The following is a 24,837-nucleotide window of genomic DNA, read 5'->3' on the forward strand; positions in this document are numbered from 1 at the left end:
AAATATACTACATACATTCTGACATATACTCATGTTAGACATCTATTTACTACAGACTTCACTAAAATCAGACATGAAATTTCTGAAAGTAAGGATTAAAATACAGATGCCAAATCAGTGAAATACTCTGAAAGTGCACAAGACTGAAAACCATAGTTCTGGTGAACAGGAGTTTTACAATAGCTTGGAACATATCTTTAATTCTATTCTATGTAGAAATTGGGAATTTATAAATTTAAATGATCAGTACCACTTAAACAGCATGTTTGATATTCGGTGGCATTTCTGTAGATGACTGCTATCATCAGAAGTGCAGTGATATAGGCTGAAGAAACACAACATAGCTGTAAATAACCCTCCAGTTCAATGCCTCTGATAATTACATGCAACTTTGCTAGACTATATTTAGTAAGAGTTTTGAATCTGTTAAGACACTCTACACAGTACTGATCAAACAGAGCTTATGAAATACAGGAGACTTTCTGCAATAAAAAGTCACAGAAATGCAATTTTTTTCTTCAAGTCCCAAGATTACTCTTTTCCTTTAAAATAGCAGCATATGCTGGTCAGTGAAGCATACACTACACAGCTGTTACATCTACTGTATGACCTGTACATATCGAATTAGCCATTGTGGGTTTTAGTTCTGGTTCATCAGAGTTCTGGTCTGAAGGGCTTTAACCTACATTTAGGAGAAGAATTGTTATCCTGTCTATCCTAATTCATAGCCTACAGCCTGTTTTGAGCTAAAACAATTGGCCAATTTCTTTTTCCTTTTTTTTTCTTCTTAGCAGTAATGCAGGGTGTATGAAAAAAAATCAGTACAAGATTAATGGCAGAAAAACTCCAGGATTGTAGTTTGATATTGTATAAACATGTTTTTGCATGCGCACTTTTTAACAATTATCATCACTCCTGTTCTCAGGTTTGTACATGTGCATTCTTGGTACGTTAAGAAAAAGACCTATTTCTACATAGAATAACAAACATAATATAGCTTAGTGAACACATAAATCCAAGTGTGGTTGGATAAGACCTAAACCATTAAGATGGTTTAGACCATTAAGACTATAAGACCTAAACCATTACAATGTATCAAAAGTTGAGATAAATTTTTTCCCAAAAAAGGAACCAATTTCCTGTATTGACCATCTTCTGGCTACAGTCTGTTGTCGAGGAAATCCATGAGGCATACAAGTGCATATAAGTGAGATGTACCACTACATTTCCATTTCTATATATACCTCTCTCCCAAAGCTTCCAACCTACTAGATTCTGCTAAAACAGAACAGAATTTTAGACTGATCCTTTGCAACTTTTCTTATATCCCTAAACACAGCACTTTTCACTAGCTTTTGAAAAAACATCAAATTCAAGATTCCTACTGAAGTACTGAATATTTCTCGCTATTTTAAGTATAACTGTAACTTTTGGTTAGTATTGTTTTAAATTATGTTTTAGTTACTCATTGATGTCCAGAGAAGAAAGCAGTAAAAAGTCTGGATGAAGAGTCCAGACACATTTTTCTCAAATTCATTAAGGAAATCCCTCTTCATTTCATTATGAAGTTTTCCCAGAAACTAAAGAAATCTGTGTACGAGTTTCATTCACTAAAACAAGATTATGAAGCCAATTAACTTCACAAGAATGACTGTCCATTTATGAAGTCATACAACGAATATCCGTGTAGAAGTCCTTTCTCTATAAAGCAGAGCTTATGCATTTCATTACAAACTGACCTGGTATTAAAAACAGTAAATTCCTCCACTGATGATTTGGAAACTCAATTAACACCTGTAAGTTCCTTCACTTTCTGGGACATTATGGGAGCACAATAACAATAATTTAGAATAATGAACTAACACTTATGGAGAACTATGAAAGTTTAAAAATGGGATTCTTATAACTCACAGTCAGGAAATAATGGTATGATCCCATCTCTACTATATTCAATTATAGTTCAACAAATTTACAAGCTTTCCTTGATATATTTAATATATAGTATGCCAACCATACATAAATCAATAATGCAGAAAGAGTTCACAGCATAAACATGAATCAGCATAGCAATATTAATTTAGATTTAAAAAAAATTTTCATTAAGATAGGCTCAAGAAATACTAAGCACATCTTTGTGAGATGCCCTCTGGGACAGTAGTCATGCGCTTTTACGTCCTATTTTCAAAGTGTAGCACATGACAGTCTAAAATGACAGACAAGAATGAATCATTATAGTCACAGTCTGCTCTCCTAGTATCACAAGTCTTGTCAAAGTTTTGTTTGTTAAAAAAAGCCCAAGTAAACAACTTCCTCCTCCTCCCTCGCCACGAAAATCTCCCTCTTCCCACACACTCCAACACTAGATGTTAGAGCAGGGAATGATCTCATGAGAACTGTAAACTCAGGAAATTGATTCCAGTAAGTTTACCACTTCTGAAACAACCCCCTGCCCCTTGCCTCACTCTCTTCACTTTATTTTCCCACTATTTTTTTTAGGAGATATTTTCAAAGTTCAGAAAATAGATTAAACTCAAACCTACTAGGTACCATAAACATGCATTATTACCTGTCCACATGCACTATCCTTCCAGAACAACTGTTGCTAACCCCATATACACAGAACGCAGGATTCTAGTCCTCAAAACCATGAAACAGAAACATGGAGTTGTTAAGTTTGGAAAAGGCCTGTAAAAATCACCAAGTCTGATAGTTGAGGTAGCACTGCCATGTTTATTGCTAAACCATTTCCCCAAATAATGTGCACATGTTTTTTGAGCTCTTCTTGAAAGTCTTGAACACATTTTTTGAGTCACTTGGGTGACTTCACCACTTCCCTGGGCAGCCTGTTCCAATGCCTAACAACCCTTTCCATAGGGAAATTTTTCCCAATATCCAATCTAAACCTCCTGACACAACTTCAGGCCATTCATAAAAACATCGGTGAATGTGCACATATAGATGACTATAAGTTTATCACTCTTTCCATACAGTAAGAAATGCCACAATTTTACATTGGGGTTTAAAATAATTAAAAAATTAATTCTTATAGATGAATTAATCTATATATTTTTAGTGAACACCATTTTAATACATCAACAACAACCACAGCAAGAAGATTTTTTACTTGACAGAATTTTATATCTATTTTTAGGGACAAGACAGGCTATGAAAAGTACTTCTGAATTCACCATGACACAGAACACATCTCACAGTTTCTACAAAGTGGTAACAGTCAATTAAATAAGGAAATATTAAATCCTTCAACCCCAAACAGAAACGTTAGATTTCTACTAGTATGTATTTTGTTTTGGAACGAAAAAAGAAATCAAGGGTGAACTCCTTCTCCAGCTAAGCCCACCAAAATCAAAGAAACAACACCACCCAATTAAATAATTTCTTCAGCAAACAACAAGGCAATGATTGCAGAAATATTTTAACTGAAATTTCAGCTCCTGTGCCACAAAGACAGTTCTGAACTGTTCTAATCCTTCCATGAATCAACTTGTGAGTATAGTCGTCTCTTCATAAGTCACTTTAGAAGAGGTATTCTACCTAATTACACCCCTAGGTCTACACTGTGCATAAAATACAGAGATAACATACCCACCTCCTGGAAAACTTGCATTCCATTGCTGACTTCCACTACATACTCAAAAATGACTGTCTGGAGATACACACATGTATATGTATCATTTGGAAATTCCTACAACACAGCAATTACAGCGCCCTAACTACTACACACAAAATCACACAGATTAATTTCTCTACGTACATAAACCGAAAACCCACTCAAAAATCTTTGATACATGACGTCATATGCTGCTGCATTTTCCTGAAGACAAGTTCCAGCCAATATGGTCACTTTGACAATGAGAAAGGCTCTACCCTTCTCTGAGCACCTTTATACCACATACAGGGTTTGACTCCTCCAAAGCAGCCTCTTCACCTGTGTGCTATTGACCATTCCCTCAGCTTATCACATACAGCTGGAGACAAAAGAAGTCAGGAAACAATCAAGAATTTCTAGGAAAAGAATACACATTAAGGAAAAAAAAATCCAGCCATATCACCTCCTAATAATCAATCTATTTTAGTGAACTCTTTATTACCACTGGTCTATTTGAGGACCAATATAAGCCAATAAACCAACACTGAAAAAAACCAAAAAAAAAGGGAGAAAGAAAGAAGGAAGAAAAAGCTTCTAAACACACTTCCACAGTTACTAAAATTATCAGTTTAGAAATTGGAAATGCCTTCTCTAAAACAAGCAACAATCAATTACCTAAGCGACCATGTAGTGAAAAAGATTTTGAGAAACAAAATGTAATTACTTATTGGATATTGATGCATGTTATATTATGTAGCATCAATCATTCTCTGAGAAAAATAAAACAAACATTAAAAAGAAGAGTTCAGAAAAGAACAGTTGCAAATACTTAACTTACACAGGGAGGTCTATAAAAATTTTAAAAGTTTATTGTTTATACCATGAGAAAATTATGGGCATCTTATTTTATATAATGAGAAAACTGGGGGTTAAGTCCTCAAAAATCAATGCAGAACTGGGACATGCATTTGTACTCAGTATTGTATGTGGTCATTATTACCTTTGTACCATCAAGTTAATTCCAACAACTGATGTTCTGTGTTATTAATTGTTATGGTGTCAGTGGGGTTTTGTTATGCGGTTTATCTTAATTAGTGTACAAACTATTATTTAACAGCAGAATGCACATGAAGGAGTCTGATAGTTTATAACAAGGAAGCTAATCTTATAATGCCCTTTGGGAAATCCCAAAGATAACTTTTCTGTAACAAGAGCAATGGTGCTGAAAATCAGAAGTCTGTTTTTTACTCAGCCATTGTGGATTAGAGAGCGGCAGCACATCTCCTAGATATATATTGACAGCATACATAAAATCAGTAGTATTCCTGTGTTCAGGAACAGAAGTTTGTTTCACAAGAAAGCAAATGTGAATTCAAATAACACAATTTTACATCAACTACAAGTTGCAAATTCTCCCAGTCTCTTTGTCCTTGTATTTTTTACCTTCAAGCTATTCATGTTTCTTTTCACTTCTTTAGACATACAAGTTTGGGCTCCAAATTGTACATAGCATTAAGGGAGAATGACTAAATGGCTAGATGTTAAAACACATGATAAACCAATACAAGAATTAGAGAAACACTTCTGTATACCTAAGATAACTGACAATTTCCATACATGCATTAATAATATTTGGGCACTGCTCCATTTTTCTCAACCTTCAGAAAGATTTGTAAGTGCAGGATGAACATCCACATTATAAAAGGTCACAGAAGCATGTGCAGAGAAAAGAAAAAAGAAGGTATATTGAATACAAAACACCAAACTACATACCTTGCAGGTGTTATACTAGGCATAAATATATGAAGTCATTATTTGAGAAGGAATAGTAGTAAGTGGTATCAATATAAAAATGTAATTTGAGCATACTGAGAAAGAGAAAGTGAGTTGCAGTTTTTCTTGTCTGGTTTTGATTTTGAAATTAAACCCTCTAATTACCTGAACGACAGGTATTTCAACTCTTTCCAAAGCTAGTACTCAGTGTATCATCTGAACTCACCTGCAAGCAAATTAATACTTCCACAAAAAATACTAGTTTATATATCATACTGCTAAATGTTTTTACTTATTTTTAATTTTATTTTAAAACAAGTATTCCATGGCTGTAATAAGAGAGATACCAACAGCTATTTTTTGATAACTATTAGACATTATGTCTAAGAATAAGGACAAATATAAGAAAATCATTTTTTGAATGCAAAAACTAGAATGAAGGTGATTATTTAGAATATTGAATAAATAGATATTGTATGTCTGGATATATTCTAAATCACTATTAAAACCACTACAGAATTAAATTAGAACTATATATAGAAAAGATCTTTAAAAAGTAGAATAAATGTAAAAGGATGAAGCAGGTAAAATATAACAAACTTAAAAATGCCTACATCACATTAAGCTATACCTTTGTGATAGTACCCACCTAATCACAGAGAAAAGAGAAACACAGTCCTAGATTAGTTATTGTAAAATCAATTTATAAATTTACAACCAAGCAAACTCTCTTGTAAGTTACCAGGACAAATTTTCAAATAATATTATTATTCAAGAGAAGAAAAGCAAAATGCTTTGGACACTAAGACACAGAAAATTGAGAAAATTGAGAAAAGAGAAAAATGGGCAAAATTTTTTTCCCAAAGGAAAGGGAAGAGGACAAATTCTGATGTATAACATGATATGCCTTGATCTGGATGTTTAATCTTTGTAAAATATTTTGAAACAAAATAGGCTTTGACATTGGATATTCCAGCATTCCAGCCAGTGTTACCCTGTAATATGCCATACTTATAAAACTGAGAAACTAACTTTTGTTTGCTGGTGTCCTGCTTACTTGGCAATTTTTTCTTTATTGTATGTTTTCTGAAGTTGTGAAAATTAAAGCATGAGGAAAAAAAAAAAGAAAAATTATAATTTCATACTAATGTGTATGATATACTCAAAGTTCATATTTGATGAGGAAAGTTCTGCAACAATCTCTAAAAATCAATGAGTGCTGGGAAATTAGAGGTCAACACAATGGAAATGATGATGTCAACATAATTCATGCTATATTTATGATATCTATCAACCTACTGGATATTACATGCCAGAAAAAAAAATACAGAATTAACCTAAGAGTGTACTGTGACATACTGTAGGATAAAAGTATTTTGTTGACTATGTTATTGAATATTTCAATGTGAATGTTCCCAGCAGAAGACTGAAAAGTATTTGTTTCTAATGCAGCATGGAATGAAAAAAGATCTGGAGTGGGGAACATTTAGTCTGGTAGACTGAACCAGAAAAATCAATAATAGCTATTTTCTGTGCAAATTACAGGAAGTATACTCATTTTGCATTACATTTTCACAAATTCTATACGCTATATGAATTCTGAATTTCCTGAGTTGATCTTTATGCACTGAAAAACTTCTGTACATATGCATTCTGAAACTGGTAAAAAGGTATCCTAAAATGGATGAACAACCTCATGATATCAGTAACAATAATTTTCCCATTCACAAATTCCTCTTTGGATTTTTAATTCTGTGTTTTGTCCTACTCTCATCACGTGGTGGAAATCTTTAAGGTCTTTTCTCCATTCCCGGTAACTTTTACCTGTGAATTTACCATTATGTATACATTACATCTATGGTCTGACAATCAAAATTTATTTTATGCAAGACAAAACCTTTTCTTACATAGATTGTATATTTTCCAGTATGTATCTGAGACAAGAATATTTCTAAAATTGTGTAATATCTCAACATGGTACATGCAAGTAATCGGAGGATTTTGTAGGTGCACTTTAGAATTTGTTTTTGTGGTTACCACGTCTGGTACCAATTTAACTTTTACCATTTCTTCATATGGACACTACCTGTAATACAACCTGACAAATCCAAAGGTCAGTCTGGCTCAGAGCATAGAAGAAATAAACAGAATTGAAAAGTTGAATAGAATGCATGAAGACTATCATGAAGAACTCAGAAGTCAGGCATTACATGTGAAATTTGCATTATTGAAATTTTAAAACTTCACTTCCAATTCATTTGTGTGTCAGAAGAATAATTAAGATAGGAACAGACTTCTCATTTGACAAGCATTTTCAATGAAGCTGAAAGTATAAATTATGTTAAGAAAATATTTTCTTCAAAGTCGAAACAGAAACACCAAACTTACAGGCCACCATAAACTGCACATTTCGTTGCCACGGTACAGGAAGTTTAAAGGTTCAGTCTGTACTGAAGGAATTTTACTGAGTCAGAGGGTGGGTTAACTGTACAAGTGATTATCTTTGCACACTGGAGATATTTTGCACAATCAGGTTGGAACAGAGATTAGGTTCCAAGTATGCTTCAGGTCTGGTATCAAACAAGAACCAGGCACTAGATTTGTACTGAATGGCACTAAAATTTCATCAACTGTTCTCACATTGTCTGAGTTCAAATGTGCAGCAGCCTGGTTGGTGTGTGATCATCACTTCATTATCCAGATCACCACTTCTGATATCCTCAGAACACAGCTCATGGGACAGAATTGTCCTCCAGGAGCATTCCTGTGATAGGATCTCAGCCTGGAGACCCAGGGTGGGAGCATCCCATTAAAGCTTCTTAAACAGAGAGGAAAACAACCAGTGTGTCAAAATACTGTAACAAAAATTCAGAATATATATTTAAGATTTTTTTTTCCCCACCCAATAGAGTCCAGTCAGGCAGCAAAAGCCTCTTACTAACAGCAAAAATGGGATCTAAGAGAAGGCATTTGGGTCTAAGTCCTACCACACAAAACTTCTGATCTGCAACAGTGATAAATGATTATTTTCAAACTTGCAGGTAGCTACAGAGTCAGAATTAGATTTAAAGATAAAAAATTATGTATCAAACTGCAATAATAATTTAATTTAGGGTAACTGAAAACACTGCAAGTTGGTCTATAAACATATTTGAACCATAAGTGCATACAGACATATTTTAACAGCTATGTCCTGAACTTCTCTGAATGCTTAACCTCTTTCAGTGGCTTTTAAACTATTTAATTTTCAAAGTCTATCCTTTTAAAACTGTTTTTTACTTTTTTATTTAAATGTTGATGTTACTTAACCTTTTTGGAGCATTCTATACCATAACAACCAGATTAGGTTAATTTATATACAGAAAACTAGTGTCTAAATATGTATCAATTTCCTACCATTGCCAGGGAAGATCACTAAGAACAGCTACAAAAGCTTTGATGGTATTCACTAAAAAGCTTGAGCTCACCCATACCAGCCTTCTCCCCTCCGCTGCCCACACTTTGCTTACTGAGGAGTCACTTTTTTAATTGATTAGTGAAATTTCTTAGAAATAGAAGACATAAACAATTGTTTTGCTTAGTGAGCAGATGATTTTACTATAAATTTGAAGAGGGCTACACTTTCTAGCACAAAAACATATGAATATTCTCTTTTAGTAAGCTTCTTAAGCAAATTTTCACATTTTTATTAGAAGTTAATTAAATTTGTGATTGCTACATCTGCTTGGTGATTTTAATTAGATGTTTTTTCTTCTTCATTATTAATCCTATGCTAAATAGAGGAAGACTGTAAGAGTAATCTCAGCATCTAAGATTAAGTTCTGAAGGTCAGATATAATAAAAGAAGCAATTCTGACCTTAGAACAAATTCTCTTTTTTCCTAAACTTTGCACAGCACAATCAACTAGGTTTACCTCCAATGAGCAAATATAGAAATAATTTTGCTAGTGGATGATGATAAAGAATCCCATCTTCTGTTATCAATTACAATTCTACATATCATTCACTTCAACAGTGAAAAAATGTAATTTCAGAATGAATTAAGGGAGTGGTTAGCCTAAAACTTTCAGGGAGCAGTGAATTAAAATTTCTTGCTTTTCAGGATAAAGTTAAAGCAATATGGCCAGTCTGCTTATTCTCTTGCCACATTTAAAGTCTGAGTACACCTCCACATTAAAACCTAAAGCCATGTAATAAACATTTAGCTGAGTCTATAATCTCCTGTATCGTGCTCTTACAGACTTTCCAAATTCATATACAGGTGATAACTGGAGATCCACCTAATAAAGTCACTTCCATCAGAATATATATTACATACAACAAAATGGTTTTGCATGGCAATAAGCTCACTTTCTCCTGGCTTCTTTGTACCCGCAGTAGAATTTCCCTTCTCTATATTGTATAAAGTCAGGTAGGTTCACAGTATACAAGGAAAGATTTTACTGAGATCATTATGGTGACATTATAACAACATTTTAGGAAGGAGCTTCAAATAACTGGTCTAACTTACTCTAAATAATTGACAAATGCATGCTGATAGAAGAGATGAGACATTTGCAATTATGGTAGGATTTTTATAAAAGGAGAGATACACCAGTGCTTGACCATTCAACTATAAAGAGACAAATTTACTAAAAATGTTGGTATTCCGTTTCTAAAGAAGTACAAAATATATTGGTGGAGCTAATAAGGAAAACTTTCCCATTCCTGTAATCTCATATATATTTCTGTATCAATAATACTGTCCCATACAATTCAGAGTGTTCCAGGATTTCTTCTTGAAGAAATCTAGTGTCTTTTAGACCTCTGACATTTGGTTTTCACCCTATGTATGGCAAAGTCATTGCTCTTCAGAGACACCTTTCTTTTTCCTATAGACAGACATGTTCAAAGTCTTCAGAGGAAAAAAATGAACTCCATTAAAGGAAACAAATTTAACCTATTCTTCCATTATTAAGATGACTCCTTTTAGCAGAAGATCATGGGAGCACAAAGTACCATATAACTGACTGCATAGTCCATACAGATTAAAATGCACCAAACTTCAATCAAAATATTTTCAAGTTCAATAAACTAGTAATATTATTCAGAGAAGCATCGTTTTGTCATAGTAAATAATTCAAGAAATAAGCCTATTAAACTGAGATTCAGTTGGAGGATAGCTGAAATTCAACACTAATACTTAAATTTAATAACATGCTCAGCCAAATACAAAATTCCATTTCCTGCTAGATCAAAATTTAATTGTTACACTTCATTATTTGATAAAAACAGTGTATTCTATTAAAAGGCTTATTTACTATTTTCTTCAGCTACTACTCAAAAATCCAGCAAAACACTCTCCCTCACCATGAAGTCCAGAAGATAGTGCAGTATTATTTATGAAAGTAAAGGTAATTTTCCTAAAAAAAATATATTTCTGCAATGTAAAACCCTGTGAGAGTGCCTCACTAAAACAAGTATTTCCAAATTAATTTGAAGAGATTGTTTACACATAGAAAAGTTTGCACAACTGCACTCAGAGATAGAAAAAAAACAAGACATTCACTCATCTCTATTCACATCCTGCATTCTGCCTGATTATATTAATGGAATATTCATTACCACAACAAAATGTGCTACACTCAATACACCAGTTTAAGCCCACTTACATGCTGAAATTATTAACAAGTTCACAGTGCTAACAACACATAAAATATTCATTTTACAAAGCAGTATTCTGCCTAAAGGTGCTACTGAAAACACTAAATAAATAAAATAGATAATTTATATTCATAATCATACTGACTTACTCTGGTAGAAGAATTCACCAAAGAACCATCCAGATTGCCAGTGTTGCACTTGAAATTCAAATATAGATCAGGATTGTGATTTGCTTCCCATCTTCCCAAATCAGGAGTCACTGACTTGTCCGAGTTTGCAGAAGTTTTCTGGTAGGCAGTGCAAGTCATTCCTGTGAAGCTGGAGGGCTTGATCATGAAGGCTTCCAGAGCAATATTACGAGATACCTGTGAAAACGTTGAGAATGGTTGTCACAAACCCATTAACCATACTAGCAATTGTATGTGCATTGTGTGCTTACTGCATATACTCATAAAGGATTGTGCATACACACATACACACAGATATATGTGTATATATATATATTCTCTTGGGGTGAGAAAGAAAATAGAACTTATTTAAAAATATGATACAGGATTCTACAACAGCATAGTGGGTTTCTTCCATCATTCCTTCTGTGATACATATATACACATAGATATATATCTGTTTCTGTCAGTTACACTAGTTATTATTATATCAGTTTTGCAATTCCATCATCAGCTTCAATGGAATCTGGAATTAAAGCAATAAAGTGAACTAGCAACACCGGGCTTAAGAAATATTTAAAAAATGAATAAGGATGTGCTTTGTACCTAAGAAATGAAAAAGGAACCTTCTCAGCTATTTAGTGGCTGAGTCTTTTCACACATCTTGTTCCATGAGAGCATTGAACATGACTAAATGTTTCAAAGCAACACCATGTTGCAGGTACATTTGTGGCCTACCCTTCAGCAGAGTGAAGTGTATGGAGGTGGAGACTGCAGCAGAGTGCAGAGATGCATCTCTACCCTTAAACTAGCATTTTCATTTCATCACAGCGCATGGAACAAAGAAGCTCGTGTTACAACAGGTGGACTTCCTTAGACTGGCGCTCCACTGACAGGACTATATGGTTTCTGCCTCCAGGCACAGATTGTTTCCTGATCTGTGGGCCTGGAAGTGCTGGATTAATGGTTGGACTCAACGATCTTAAAGGTCTTTGACCACCTAAATGATTCTATGATTCAATGTTATATGGCTGACACAGTTAATAGAGTTTCTCTTTTTTTTTCCCCTTTGGAATTTTATGAGAAACTATTGGCTACCTAAGCTGTGGGTGTTTTATTTGCTGTTTTCTAAAATAAAGAAAGCTGATGCAATTTCTGTGAGACAGCTTCCTGGCTGGCCTCCCAAGGAACAGATATGTTTGGTATTGCCTAAGATGAGACCAGAAATACTCCACAGCTTTTGTTTATTTACAAATTGCACTCAACAGTAAACTACTTCTCCTACAGAAAACCTTAAGAAGCTAAAAGATAAAGCAAGGCAAAACAGTTAGTGACACATATTGAAGTCTGAGTACATAGAATTACACTTTTCAATAATGTCAACATCTTCCTGAAGCAGTGAAAGGGAAAAAACTCAACCTTTGCCACTTGACATTTAAAAGAAAGGCAAGTATAAAACAACAGAGCCCTCCTAGCTGTCACATTGCAAAATACTTCTAAAAGTAACATTATTGTGAGTATGCATTTAATATAAATACTTTTAACAAATTTGATTCTTTTATGTATATGAGAATTAAATAAAAAACTTCTTTTAAGAAACAGTCCAATATACCTTTGTGTCTGTTTGCAAGACTGCTTTTCTAAAAACACAAACTAAGATTATTATGCTATTTGGCTTCCTCTATAATTCACTTCAGTCTATAATTTCTTTTGGGTTTTTTTTTTTGCTTGCTTTGAATTTTATGCATTTTTCCTGTGATTTACTCTGCACCTGAACTCACATTTAAACAGTGGTTTTGTATAAATGCAGTGGACAATTGAGAAAAGAATAAGGGTTGCTTAAAAGCAAGCAAGTAAACTAACTCAAGGAATGATAAGGCTTTAAAGTGTTTATCTAAACTTCTAAAAGGATAACTTTCAAGCTTCTGATTTAGATGTATTTCTGCTATTTAGATGTTGAAGCTGACAAGAAGACAACGTGTTAGTCTCCAAATGAGAACCTCTCCATATCCAAGTGACACATTTGTGTAGATGGAGGACAAGGAGTAAAAAAAATATTTCTAACAGGTACAGTTTGCTTCTAAAAAAACTAAAACTACCCCCAAATTGGTAATGTTTAGGACATGATAGACCTTTGTTGATAATCTTCTAAATACTTTAAACAATAGTTGTTCAGAAGCCTCTTGGTAAGGCACATTAAAATCTTCCAGATCCAACAAAGGATCTTGTCGCCTTTTATGGTCGGACATGCTGCTGTCAGTCACTCACTCAACTTGGACCTTTCAAAATAAAACCATATACTACAGTGGCTTTAAAAATAGAAAATGAATGAATAGTAAGAACATTAGAAAGATATTGTTGTGAACACTATATTGTCACAATAAATAAAACTGATCAAAGAAAACCACTTTTTAATACCATTGGTTATATTTTAAAAATACTTCAGTCTTGCAAATAGAATTCAAGAGAAAAAATCTTACAAAACATTTTTTAATTTTTTGAAATACCTTTGATATCACTTGAATCTTGCTGGTCAGTATTTGACTTGCAATCTGTTCCACACATCGTACAATCCTGGTGCAGGCTTTGTCTTCTTTTTGAGCCATCCACAACACGTGGTCATCCACCAACATTATATTGCTGGCAATCTCAATAAGAGCATCCCCAATCTGGAAGAGGGAAAAAAAATAAAAAGGTATTGTCTGTAAAACTCAATAACTAAGAAAAAAACAGATAAGGGTACAAATGTAGGCAGGCACATTATTTCTCTTGGTAACCATCACTGAAAGACAGTTTTGATTTTATAAAAAAAATTAAATCGATTGAAAAAGAAAAATCAAGAAAGGAAAAGTGTAACTCACATCAAGGAAGAGCTTTTTAATTCACAACTTTAAAGCTTATCTTCTAGATAAACCAGACAAATTGAGTCATCTCATCTCAATAAACAGAATTCCAGAATTATCATCCTCTTTCATAAACTAATTAAAATTGGCCATGCCCTCTAAAGAACTGCTTCATGTTTAATCAAAGGACCTTGAGGGGGAGGCTTGAGGGGAAGGAATAAAAAAAAGGAGGAATAACATATTTGAAAGACATCTTTGATACAGACATAGCGGAGTAAATTTGAGATATAGCTCAGGTGCTGATATAAACTTGGATCATCTCATGAGCCATAGCTTTGGTAGGTTTCATTCACACTTGTGCCTCATCCAAAACAACAGATCTTTGTTTTGCCAGGTGACATTTTACAGATTTTGGTAACTGCGTGTTTGAAATTTTATTAGTAGTTACATTTAGAAAGAATAAATATGTCTGTGAATATTTTCTGTAATTATTTCAAGGTGGAATAAAAGTGTTCGCTTTTCAAAATTCAAAAACTTAATTTGAGTAAAATTTCAAAATTAACATGACCACAGTACCAATATATTTGAAGGCAAAGATATGGAAAAGATATACCCAGCTGTCACAAGTAAACCTGAATAAAAAGGTACATAGAAGAGAAAAACAGCTGAGAAATATTGTTAAAGAAAATTTCAAGAAGTCAAAAGTCACACTAATAGAAACAGAAAAATAAGATAAATACACAGATGATTCAGTGGAAAGGAAAATAGAAATTCAGGAATGGTGAAAAAGCTTTAAAAGATGGCTGAGGTTATGAAGTTAGTTCTGCATTTTCAATAAAAACAAGATAAATTTCCCATGCATTGCAAAGGAAACAAATAATGAGACTACATGTGAAATTTTATGTGACTGTTCCTGAAATATTTAATCTATTTTTGAGAACATAATTACTAGATAATTCTAGATGGCTTTTGACAATGTGACAGAGTTATTGATAAAATGAATAATAATGAATCACATTAAGAGTCTGGAGTGATTTATGAGAAACTATAAAAGCAAACACCAATCAGCTAGGCAGTAACTTACTGAGGGCAGAACAATAGTCTATAAATATACAAAAGGGGAGAAATAAGAAAAGGAAGTAATTTATACTATAATTAAGTGCATTAATGAAGAGTAAAGTCATGTCATTGAAAATACAAAAATTTGGGCTATTATGCATGTTCTGACAAAAACTGTAGCATGTTGCAAATATGTTCCTTGTGCAGCTGTTGAACCTCTCTTGTTTGAGAGGCAAACCACCAGATGGGACAAAGCACCTTTATCTTGTATAAAGACGAACAATCCCATGCGGAATGGGATGAACATCCCAGGAAAGTGGTACAGAATCTGTACTAGTTTAGCAAGAATGTTTTTGAAAACATTGTGAAAAATTGCATTTAAATTGATTTCTAATGGATTTATGTAATTTTAGTTTCAGCTAGCCAATTCCCAACTAACTGCCTTGTACGAAATAAAGTTCAGTTCTATTTATAATTATGAGTGCAGTGAAGCTATTAACACTTAAATTTCATAGGTGCTTTTGTATCTTGTGAGTGAGAGCTAAGAAATAGGTGCTAGCTGAGAGCTCAATGGATGAGGACTCTAGAAAACTTGAGAGAGAGGTAAAGGAAAAGAGAGAAAAAATAGGAGAAATGTTATAAATTAAGAAAATAAGGTATTACTAAATCAGAAATGTAGACATAAGTGATGGAGACAGAGATGTTTTGAAAAAAAAAAAAGCAGAAATGAAAACCTATTTGAAAGGTGGAAGAAGACAATTAAAAGATTAGAGATGATGCTCAGCTTTAATGGAAAATACATCAGCTGCTAGAAAAACAAAAAGGCTTTACGGCAAATCCAGCTGTTTCTTTTGAATGTCAAAGTTTTGTTTTGTCAGAAAGCAGTAAGATCTTATCAGGATTCTGAGCTGAAATAAAGTTGCAGCTTTGAAACATGATTCTTGGAGAGCACTTAATAATATACTTTAGATCTAGTGTATTATGGTGAAATTGAAGTTGGAGACTTTCTCAAATTGGCACTAAAATGTTAACTGTTACAATTCCCAGAGCCAGAATGGAATGAACATTGCCAAACCAAAAGAAAACATCATGTGGTCAAAAATTACAATTTCTCAAATGTTTATGCAAGCAGTTACTCTGAAAATAACCAGTAAAAAAAATATGATGAACATTTATGTTCTCTGTAAAAACCTAGTTTTCCCATAGGGTTTGCATAATTCTGATTAGATTTTGCTGCAAAAATGGCATACATAATGCTAAAAGTTTCTGTAAGAAGTTGCACATAAAGACATATTGTCTTTTCTTTACAAGAAGCGATATCACCTTTCAAAATTCAGTGAAAACCTTCTGATAAAATGGAGAAAACAAAAGAAGCATGTGTAGCTCCAGTGGCCAGCCAGAGTCCATTCTAACACCATTTCCATGATAGAAAATAAACTTGAAAAGAAATTTAATTAAGTGGCTCATTAAAAAAAGGTTTTATTCCTAAGCAGCAATGCCCTTGTCATCAGCAAAGAAGACTTAGTTTCCTTTTTGGCAGAAAGAGACACATCACAGTTTATGCAGAACATTTGCAATCAGCAATCAGTTTTAGAAGCTACTCTTCACTGTGTGCCTGCATACATTAAGAGCAGGGCCACATGAGAAGACTTCACTTCTAACTGATACTTTTTCTCAGCATAGAGGAGATATCTTACATCTTCAACTTCATCCACGAAGACAATTAACTTTTCCATTATATAAGCCAAATATATTACATCCATTTTATCCGCAAAGAGGGAAGCACCTCTTGTGTAGGCTGTCAGCTGGCGGGAAAACTCCAGCACGGTTGTCAAATTGATGTGCATCTGAAAATACATTAGAATTGTTAGCCTTAATAAATCAGCTACCTTCATTCTCTTTAAAAACTGGAGATCACATCCATTGGTATAATGCCTGCCATAATTTCACATGGGTGTATGTGCATCAATATGCCATGGATATACATTTCAGGGGAATATTCAGGCATATGAATGTATTGTCAGCCCTAGGTCTTAGATTTCATTGCTTTATCTGAAGGTGCCACCACAATAGACCAGCAAATTTTGAAGATTTTTATCTACTTTTTCTAGGCTGTAACTATCTGGCCTCATAAAATGTACAAAGCTACTTACCTTGCCTTGCCTCTATCTCTAGATCTTCATGAAAACAACAGTGTCAGCAAGGGTTTCTATACTCAGTGGCACATGGTGGGAAAACAAGATCAGATTGGCTGTGAAGAAAACCTTTCCTATTGCAAGTGTAGTCAGGTATTTGAACAGGTTAACCGCAAGAAATTGTGCAGCCTCCATCCTCGGAGGTTACAAAGTCCTCAGCGTCAAAGGCCCTGAGAAACCCAACCTCACCTCCTTGCTTACAAGAGAACAGACTGAATTCTAGACATCTCACTAATAATTTTATTACCCTGTAATTGCAATGGGTCTCTTATATATTAATTATTCTTGTTTATGAACCCATTTGAAAACAAACTTTCTGTGGCCTTATCTAGCACTACTGATACCACCAGGGAAGAAATGGTCAAGGAAACGCAAAGTTGTAAAATGAGTATGGCAGTTACACATCTGGGCCATCTTCCACAGTATTTCCTGTTACATTCATTTTTTCTCATTAATTTCTATCCATCTACTTTTTCATCTCATTCTTTTACTTATCCATAAGAAACAATTAAGGCACTGCTTGTTTTGAAGACATCAAAAAGGCATTCTAAAGAGAAAAGGCACTTCAGCTGATGAAACTCTGATATGGGACTCCACGAGAAATGAACATCTTTCTGGAAAACCACATGAGGGGAAGGAAAGTCAAGTGCTGATCACCCTGCCAGCATTACTAAAAATCATCTAGATTCTAAGCATCTAATGGAAAAAAATATTAAGATAAAGGTAATGCTGTGCACTTGTTCCTACTAAACTTCCAGTTACCAAAGAAACAAATGGTTGTCTTTCAAGTAAAGCATTTTGTTAAAAGTCCATCTATCCCAAACTTGTGGCTGAACTGACATTTCTTGCAATCTATCCAACAAGCTCAGTACTAGAGAAGGGGAGCCTTGGATTTCAAAATGTTACCTGACTGAAAGCATGAAGAACTTGAGTTATCTCTTGTGAATAAGGACATTCAGAGTAGTTTTCTTCATCCCAGCGTCCAGTTCGGTTACATTTGCGCCACGCCTTTGCCTCTTCTGCACCATTGTGAAATGCACCAGAGTTAAAAGAATACTGGAGACAAGGCTGGTAAGCAGTTATCCCAGCCAAAGTTTTGGGCCACCTAGAAACACCATGGTAGTAAAAATTAAAATGGAAAAGGCAACTTACAATATATATATATATATATATATATAAAACAATATATGACCATATACAACAATGTAAAGTGATATATGAGAAAAAAAGGCAATTTTAACTTTTACTTCAAAATGTTTTATAACTAATTACTTTGTTTCCTTGGAAAATGTCAGAATTATACAGGTTCAAGTCTAGCTGGTCCCACATTCATTCTGCATTAATTCCAGGAAGGTGTTTAGTGTTAAGGAAAAAGATATGGTTTGTGTTTTTACAAAATTAATGTCTGCAGACTGCAAAAAGGAGAGAAGTAAGTACATGAAGAAAAAGAAAACGAAAAAACCCCAAAAAACCAAACTCTATTACTAAATGCTCTTAAAACTAAGGGCCCAAAATGTACCTGACAATCTCTGCTTTGCATTTTGACCCATCACTAAAAAGCCTTGAAAAAAACAAAAAGTCCCGAATCTATCAGAAAACAGTGTACAAGATTTCAGCAGAGAACACGTCATGAAGGAGGAAGGAACTAGCCCTCAAAAATGAGCTATTTAGGTATACCTGATTTATGTAGTATGATTCCAAAACAGTCTTTGAAAACAAACTAAATCAAGAGCAGCCAGAATTCTTCTATTTAGCTGATTGGTCTGTTATGAAACACACTTTCTGGGTATAGAAAGTGTTTTTCTGCTGCATTCTCTAGAATGGCACAACTGGATCTATTTCTATAGATACCAAATCTATTGTCATTTACAGCCTAGTGTGGACATAGCAGGATCAGGTAATTGGTAGAAATCAAAGAAAGCCATAAGCATATCATCAGCGAGTCAGCAGGTGTGGGAAGGATATGGTTCTTTAATTGCACTGATCTGATGAGTGAACCAAATAAATCACTAAAATATTCTGCCTTTCAATGAAATTACAGCTTGGCAATCAACCTTTCCTCAAACAAATGTATTAGCTCCTCTAGTTACACAATGCACATTCAATTGTACATTGTTACATAATATACTGAAAGGTTTTGGACTATAAAAGTTTTCTTCATTTCAAAAAAAAGCTAAGAAGAAAAATACTTTTATTTTTCACAGCTGTCACTGCAAAAATTCAATGTGTGATGTAAAAACAGTTGATAAAAAAACGAATCGTGAAAGAAGCTTTCCCAAAATATCAAAATATGTAAAGTGGTACATAGAGCATATAGTATCATAGAGGACTTTTGCCTCTGGGATGAATTATTTTTAGTAAAAAATTTGCATTTATGCAATTGGGCCACACTTATTGGCAACTTAATTCAAAAGTGAAAGTAAAGAGATAATTCTGAGCCTAGCATTGTCACAGTGAGCAGAATCCAGCCTTTATGACTAGGAATGATAGCATATAGCAACATTTTCATTTGCCTTTCAGAATAAGCTTACAGCATTCTATAAAACAGCAACCAAAAAAAAAAGGTAAAATATGGCCATGATAGAGAAAACTTCTTAGCAGAAAAGGCTGGTTTATTCTGACTCTCAGTGCCTAATTCTTGCTGCAGTTACACAATTATAAATACCACCAAGGCTGGAACACTGAAATAGCCACACTCCCCTAACAGTTGATGCTTTTTCCCCCTTTCTTTTGCCCAATAAAAGAACAGTTCTTTCTAGTTTTGCCTTTGTGATTCAATTCTTTCTACTTCCATACTTGTTATGTTACCAAAACTTCAAAGACCTTTGTAACGAAAACTTGCTGGTGTGAAAGCTCCATCTCTGAGGATAAACCTTTGAACAATTTCAAGCGTCAGTGCTGAGTTGGAGCCTCATAAATTCTCTACAATTTTAAATTCATTCTCTCAAATACCAAAAGAACCTATGGACTCAGCATCCTTTTGATGTACATTTTAAAAATAAATTTATATGGATTTCTAGGAAGATGATCAATAGGTTGAGAAATGTCCACTCTTGTTCTTTTGATTTATATAAAATGACAAAAATGCCCCTGGTGTTAGTTTGTGCAGCATGAAGATTTATATATATTTATTTATGGAGAAAAGGATGTCATTTTAAGGCAAGAACATGAACTTCATAGAGTTGCCATCTAAAAGATTCAGTATGAGTTTTCTGATACGAAGTATATATTTTTTTAAAGATCTAATGAAAACCTATTTCAGCGTATCCACTATGAAAAAACACAATTCCAGTTATTGTGATGACAAAAAAATCTATAGCTAAGATTGTCAAAGGTCTCTAATGAAATTTAATCCATATATATGCATTGCCTCAGCAATTTTGCCTCAATGAAAGAGGCAAACTGGCTGGTACTGAGGTTAACACATAATAAAATAGCTTTGTAGTAAAGAGAAAACAGATTATTTGAGTAGGTTTTTATCTCCACTTCTTTCTAATTCAATCCTTTACTTTTATTCAAACACAAGAAATAGTACAAAAAGCCTTTGGGCTTTTAAGTTTTAAAGGTAACCTAAAAATAAATAGAGGCTTTCAGGTCAGAAATATTCACAGAAAGTTCTGCTATTTAAGAAGGGCTTCTTTCCTCATCTACTTTCCCTTTCATTATCTATTCAAGCTGAATTATCATTATAATTCATTTGGTAACAAATTACTGTCTTGATTTCTCAATGGGATTGCCATCATACATCAGTCTTATTGTCAAGCAGGTTTTGTTTAAGAGCTTTGTGCATACCATTGGTGTATTTTAGAGCTGACTGAAAACAATACCAAGTTCCACAGGAATCTTTTCTTCTGATTAAAATTATTACAACTTTAAAAAGCCTCACCAGCATATGCAGATAAAAGCAATGATGGAGCAAAAGCTACATTTACTCTACAAAATCTTGCAGACTCCTAAGATTCAGATAGCAGGACCGATGTATTTTGTAAGCATGCGATATATTGGTAGAACTCTGTGTCCTTAAGCTCACCTCATACAATCTATTTATTTTACTAAATAGTTTTATTTTCTATTTTGATCCTCCTCAGTGAAATATTTTACTAACAGTCTCATTTCATTTGTTACTTCTAATCACAGCTGAACAAAGCCATCTGAACCAGAACAGATTTTAAAAAGTAAAGCACCGAATATTTAATCTTCCAATGCTTCAATGCAGTGTTATCATCTTCTACAAAGACTAAGAAAAATTTTGAATCTTCTCTAATTTATCTAATTTCTTAAAAAATTTCCATAATGTATACTGAGGAATTAGAAGATTTCCTGACTTTCACAAACCACTGCTTCTCTTGAAGCACTAGGTCCCATTTCCCATCAAAATCATACAGGGCTCTCCTTCCTACCATATTATATAAAAATAACAACTAAAATAAGTGATTTATAACTGAGACTGAAGTGTCATGTAAGCATGAATATGGTCTGTACCTCCATTAATATATGAAACATACTCCAAACCCAGAAAGTCATACCTGAAATCTCCCTTGTTGTTAATAATTCTTTCTGCAGGGCAGTAGGGAGCAGCTGTTTCAAGTACCACAATTTCTACTTGTTTAGTGCTGTTTCCATAAGAATTCTTGACTAGACACTCCCAATCCCCAGTTGCATCAATGTCGATACTGGATAGGATAAGTTCACTAAAAAATAAAAGATTCATCATTGTATACACTTAATAATACAGATATCAAGTCACTGGTTTTCTGACATTAACTTCTTTTTTTATGAAAATATCAGAATGGGGTTTGGTCTGTGATATCAGAGGGTCAGACAGTATGGAAGTGGTAGTAAGCTCTTAGCAGCATCAATTTGTATTGACTACTCAGGTTGTAACAGGCTATAACACAAATCATCACAAAAGAACATAAACTATTTATTAAAGCCCATTCTGCTTTCCCCAGGTATTACAGAATATTTGGTTTGTTGCCTAACCAAGCACTTGGAAGTCAAAAAGGCATTTCAAGTGGACCACACAAACAACCCACAGAGAATGGGTTTGCCTTCAGCTGTGATTACAGATCCTGAGGCATTTTAGCACCAGAATCTGGCACTCTGCTATCAGGGGTAGAACATTATTCAATTACTCCAACTCTACAGATGTCATAGACCAAAAATAATGCTAACTACTGCATCTTAAGAAGGTAACACGTTATATCTTAAATCTGCCATGGGGCTAGAAATAAATTTTGCTACAGTTTTAAACAAATTACAGCTTTTGAAAGTAGTTGGGAGGGGAAAAGAAGTAGCATTTATCTGAAATATTTACTTTGCTTTACAGAAATGGCTTGTCTTTGAATATGCCTTGTGGTTTAGACAATTAAAAATTATGTGGGACAAAATGTAGTGGGGCGAGAGAGAATGTACACTATAAAAACTGAAAGAATGAATTAACAGTCAATAAATTTACTTCAAATCTGTATTTTAAAAAAACCCTAAAAATATTACTTGTTGCCTTTAGCACTTTTTTTGTAGAGCCTGAAATTTTGAAAGATGATTTTCTCAAGAACCTACTATGGGGCTGTTATCTAGGGCCGCAGAAAACAAGTAAACCACGATAAATAGCCTTTGATTTAAGATAGTTGTTTCAGAATTTCAGATATTTCTCCAGATATTCAGTGATATTTGTTATTAAATAGTAACTTTAAAAATATCACATTATTCCTATTTATGATGGCTTTGAACTCCAAGTGCCTTGTAACCCCCTATTTCATTTTTACAATGAATTCTAACATAGTTTTATAGCAAAAAAATATCGAAAAAGCATTACTAGCTGTTCTCAGAGAGTAGCTCAGTATTTCAATGTCAAACGAAGCAATTGTTCTCTTAAGAAGTCTCAGGTGAACAGCCCAGTAACAGCAGCCTCTCAGCTAATTTTTAATACATCTTTTTGCATTCAGGGAGAAGTACTTCAGTGAAATTAGCCAGTTTAACAATGTTTTAATTAAATATTATATTTCATACATCACAACAATTTCACATCATTATAGACAGTTAAGAAAGATCATATTCCTAGAGCTTATAAAAACAATTATGCATAAAGCTTTTTCGTTGAAAAAAAAGGCAGAAGGTACATTCACTTGTGGCATCAAGATGTGGAGACTTCTAAATGAATAGAATGTATGATAGTTATGCTGATCTTCTGATATATTTTCTAGAAAATAACTACAACCATTGTTAATAATAAAAAATGTGATAAAATTGGAAAAAATGATGATGGTGATGGTAGGTAAATACCATATTTCAGCTTACTATAAATTTTACAAGTAATCAGTATGCAGATAAATAAAGGGTACATTTTCCACTTATTTAAACCGCTGAAATGTGTTCTGATGTAAATGTATCTGCTGCTTAACAGGTCTCCCCTCAGTAGATGAAGTTTCCTAGACTCAGAGACAAATATTTACTGATACACCAGCCTTGTTTCTGATAGAAACGCAATACTTGAACACTGGTTCAAATTACCTCAAAAGACAAGAAACTCCTCACATTCACACTTTTAGTCTTCTATTGCCCTTTCTTCAGATGGTGATAAAAAACAAGCCAGAATAGGTTTATGCAATATAGTGACTAGATCATGAAATTGTCTTCTGAATTGCCATCTGGCCACTGTAAATGATGCATTCATTTATATTCCTCTTGGAATATTTTGATAGCAAGCCCAATGGTGAAACTGTTCATTTACTTACCATCTGGATATGACAAATGATAAATTGATCTTATATCTCTGGAGAATTTGGGGGACTGAATTAAAAAAAAAAAAAGTCTTTTAATACTCAAAAAATGCAGTCAGCTTGATCCTTTAGCATTCTTTCTGCTTATAATCCTTGGAGACTTCGACTTCACAGTCCTGGCAGACCAGAAGGAAGGGGTGGGCCTTTCCTGATTATAGAATTTTAAAACTCTATTTCTAGTAGGTCAGTTACATAGTTTAAGTCTTGACATGGTTGCATAAGCATGCCCAGAGACTCTCGCTCATAGTCAAAAGGCATTCTTGATTTCTCTTGGCAATGGCAACAAGTCTTGGATAAAGATGAGAATTCTCCCACAACCTGAGAACATGGCAAGACTCTGATTTAGGAGCTTGACAAAACCTCAAAAGAATTAAGAGAGGATGGCTCCTTTGGCTGTATTCTTTTCTTGACTATCCTATCTCACAGGAGCTAATAAACATCGGGCCACAAGTGCCAACAATCTTGCCCCAGCTCTGTAGCTTTCCTAAGGATGGAATATGAGTCAACAAGCATTCCTACGCCCTCTGCATTAGCAATCACATCCCACTCCTCAGCAGTGTGACAGTTGCCACTTTTCAAGGAAATTTTGACTTTCAGGATGAGAAGAAATGGCCTCAAGTTGCAGCAGGGGGAAGGTTTAGATCAGATACTATGAAAAGGGTGGTCTAGCATTGGAACAGGCTGCCCAGCAGAACTGTGGAATTATCTCCCAGGAAGTGTTCAAAATACCATGTGGATGCAGCACCTGAGGATATGGTTTAATGCTAA

The 24,837-nt window shown here is 34.1% G+C and overlaps 1 protein-coding gene across 4 annotated transcripts in view; it reads right to left on the bottom strand.

Annotated features, from left to right (window-relative positions):
- Positions 1-24,837, bottom strand: part of LOC115905082 (adhesion G protein-coupled receptor A1-like) — a 253,460-nt gene that overhangs the window by 99,483 nt on the left and 129,140 nt on the right. For all 4 annotated transcript variants that reach the window (XM_030951166.1, XM_030951164.1, XM_030951167.1 and 1 more), the window contains 5 exons: positions 21,814-21,978; positions 18,194-18,392; positions 16,790-16,939; positions 13,698-13,859; positions 11,173-11,388 (listed from right to left, as the gene is read on the bottom strand). In XM_030951166.1, coding sequence (XP_030807026.1) covers positions 11,173-11,388; positions 13,698-13,859; positions 16,790-16,939; positions 18,194-18,392; positions 21,814-21,978 — 892 coding nt within the window. The remainder of the gene's footprint in view (positions 1-11,172; positions 11,389-13,697; positions 13,860-16,789; positions 16,940-18,193; positions 18,393-21,813; positions 21,979-24,837) is intronic.

This window comes from Camarhynchus parvulus, chromosome 6 (assembly GCF_901933205.1).
Source record: "Camarhynchus parvulus chromosome 6, STF_HiC, whole genome shotgun sequence".
Taxonomy (NCBI): domain Eukaryota; kingdom Metazoa; phylum Chordata; class Aves; order Passeriformes; family Thraupidae; genus Camarhynchus; species Camarhynchus parvulus.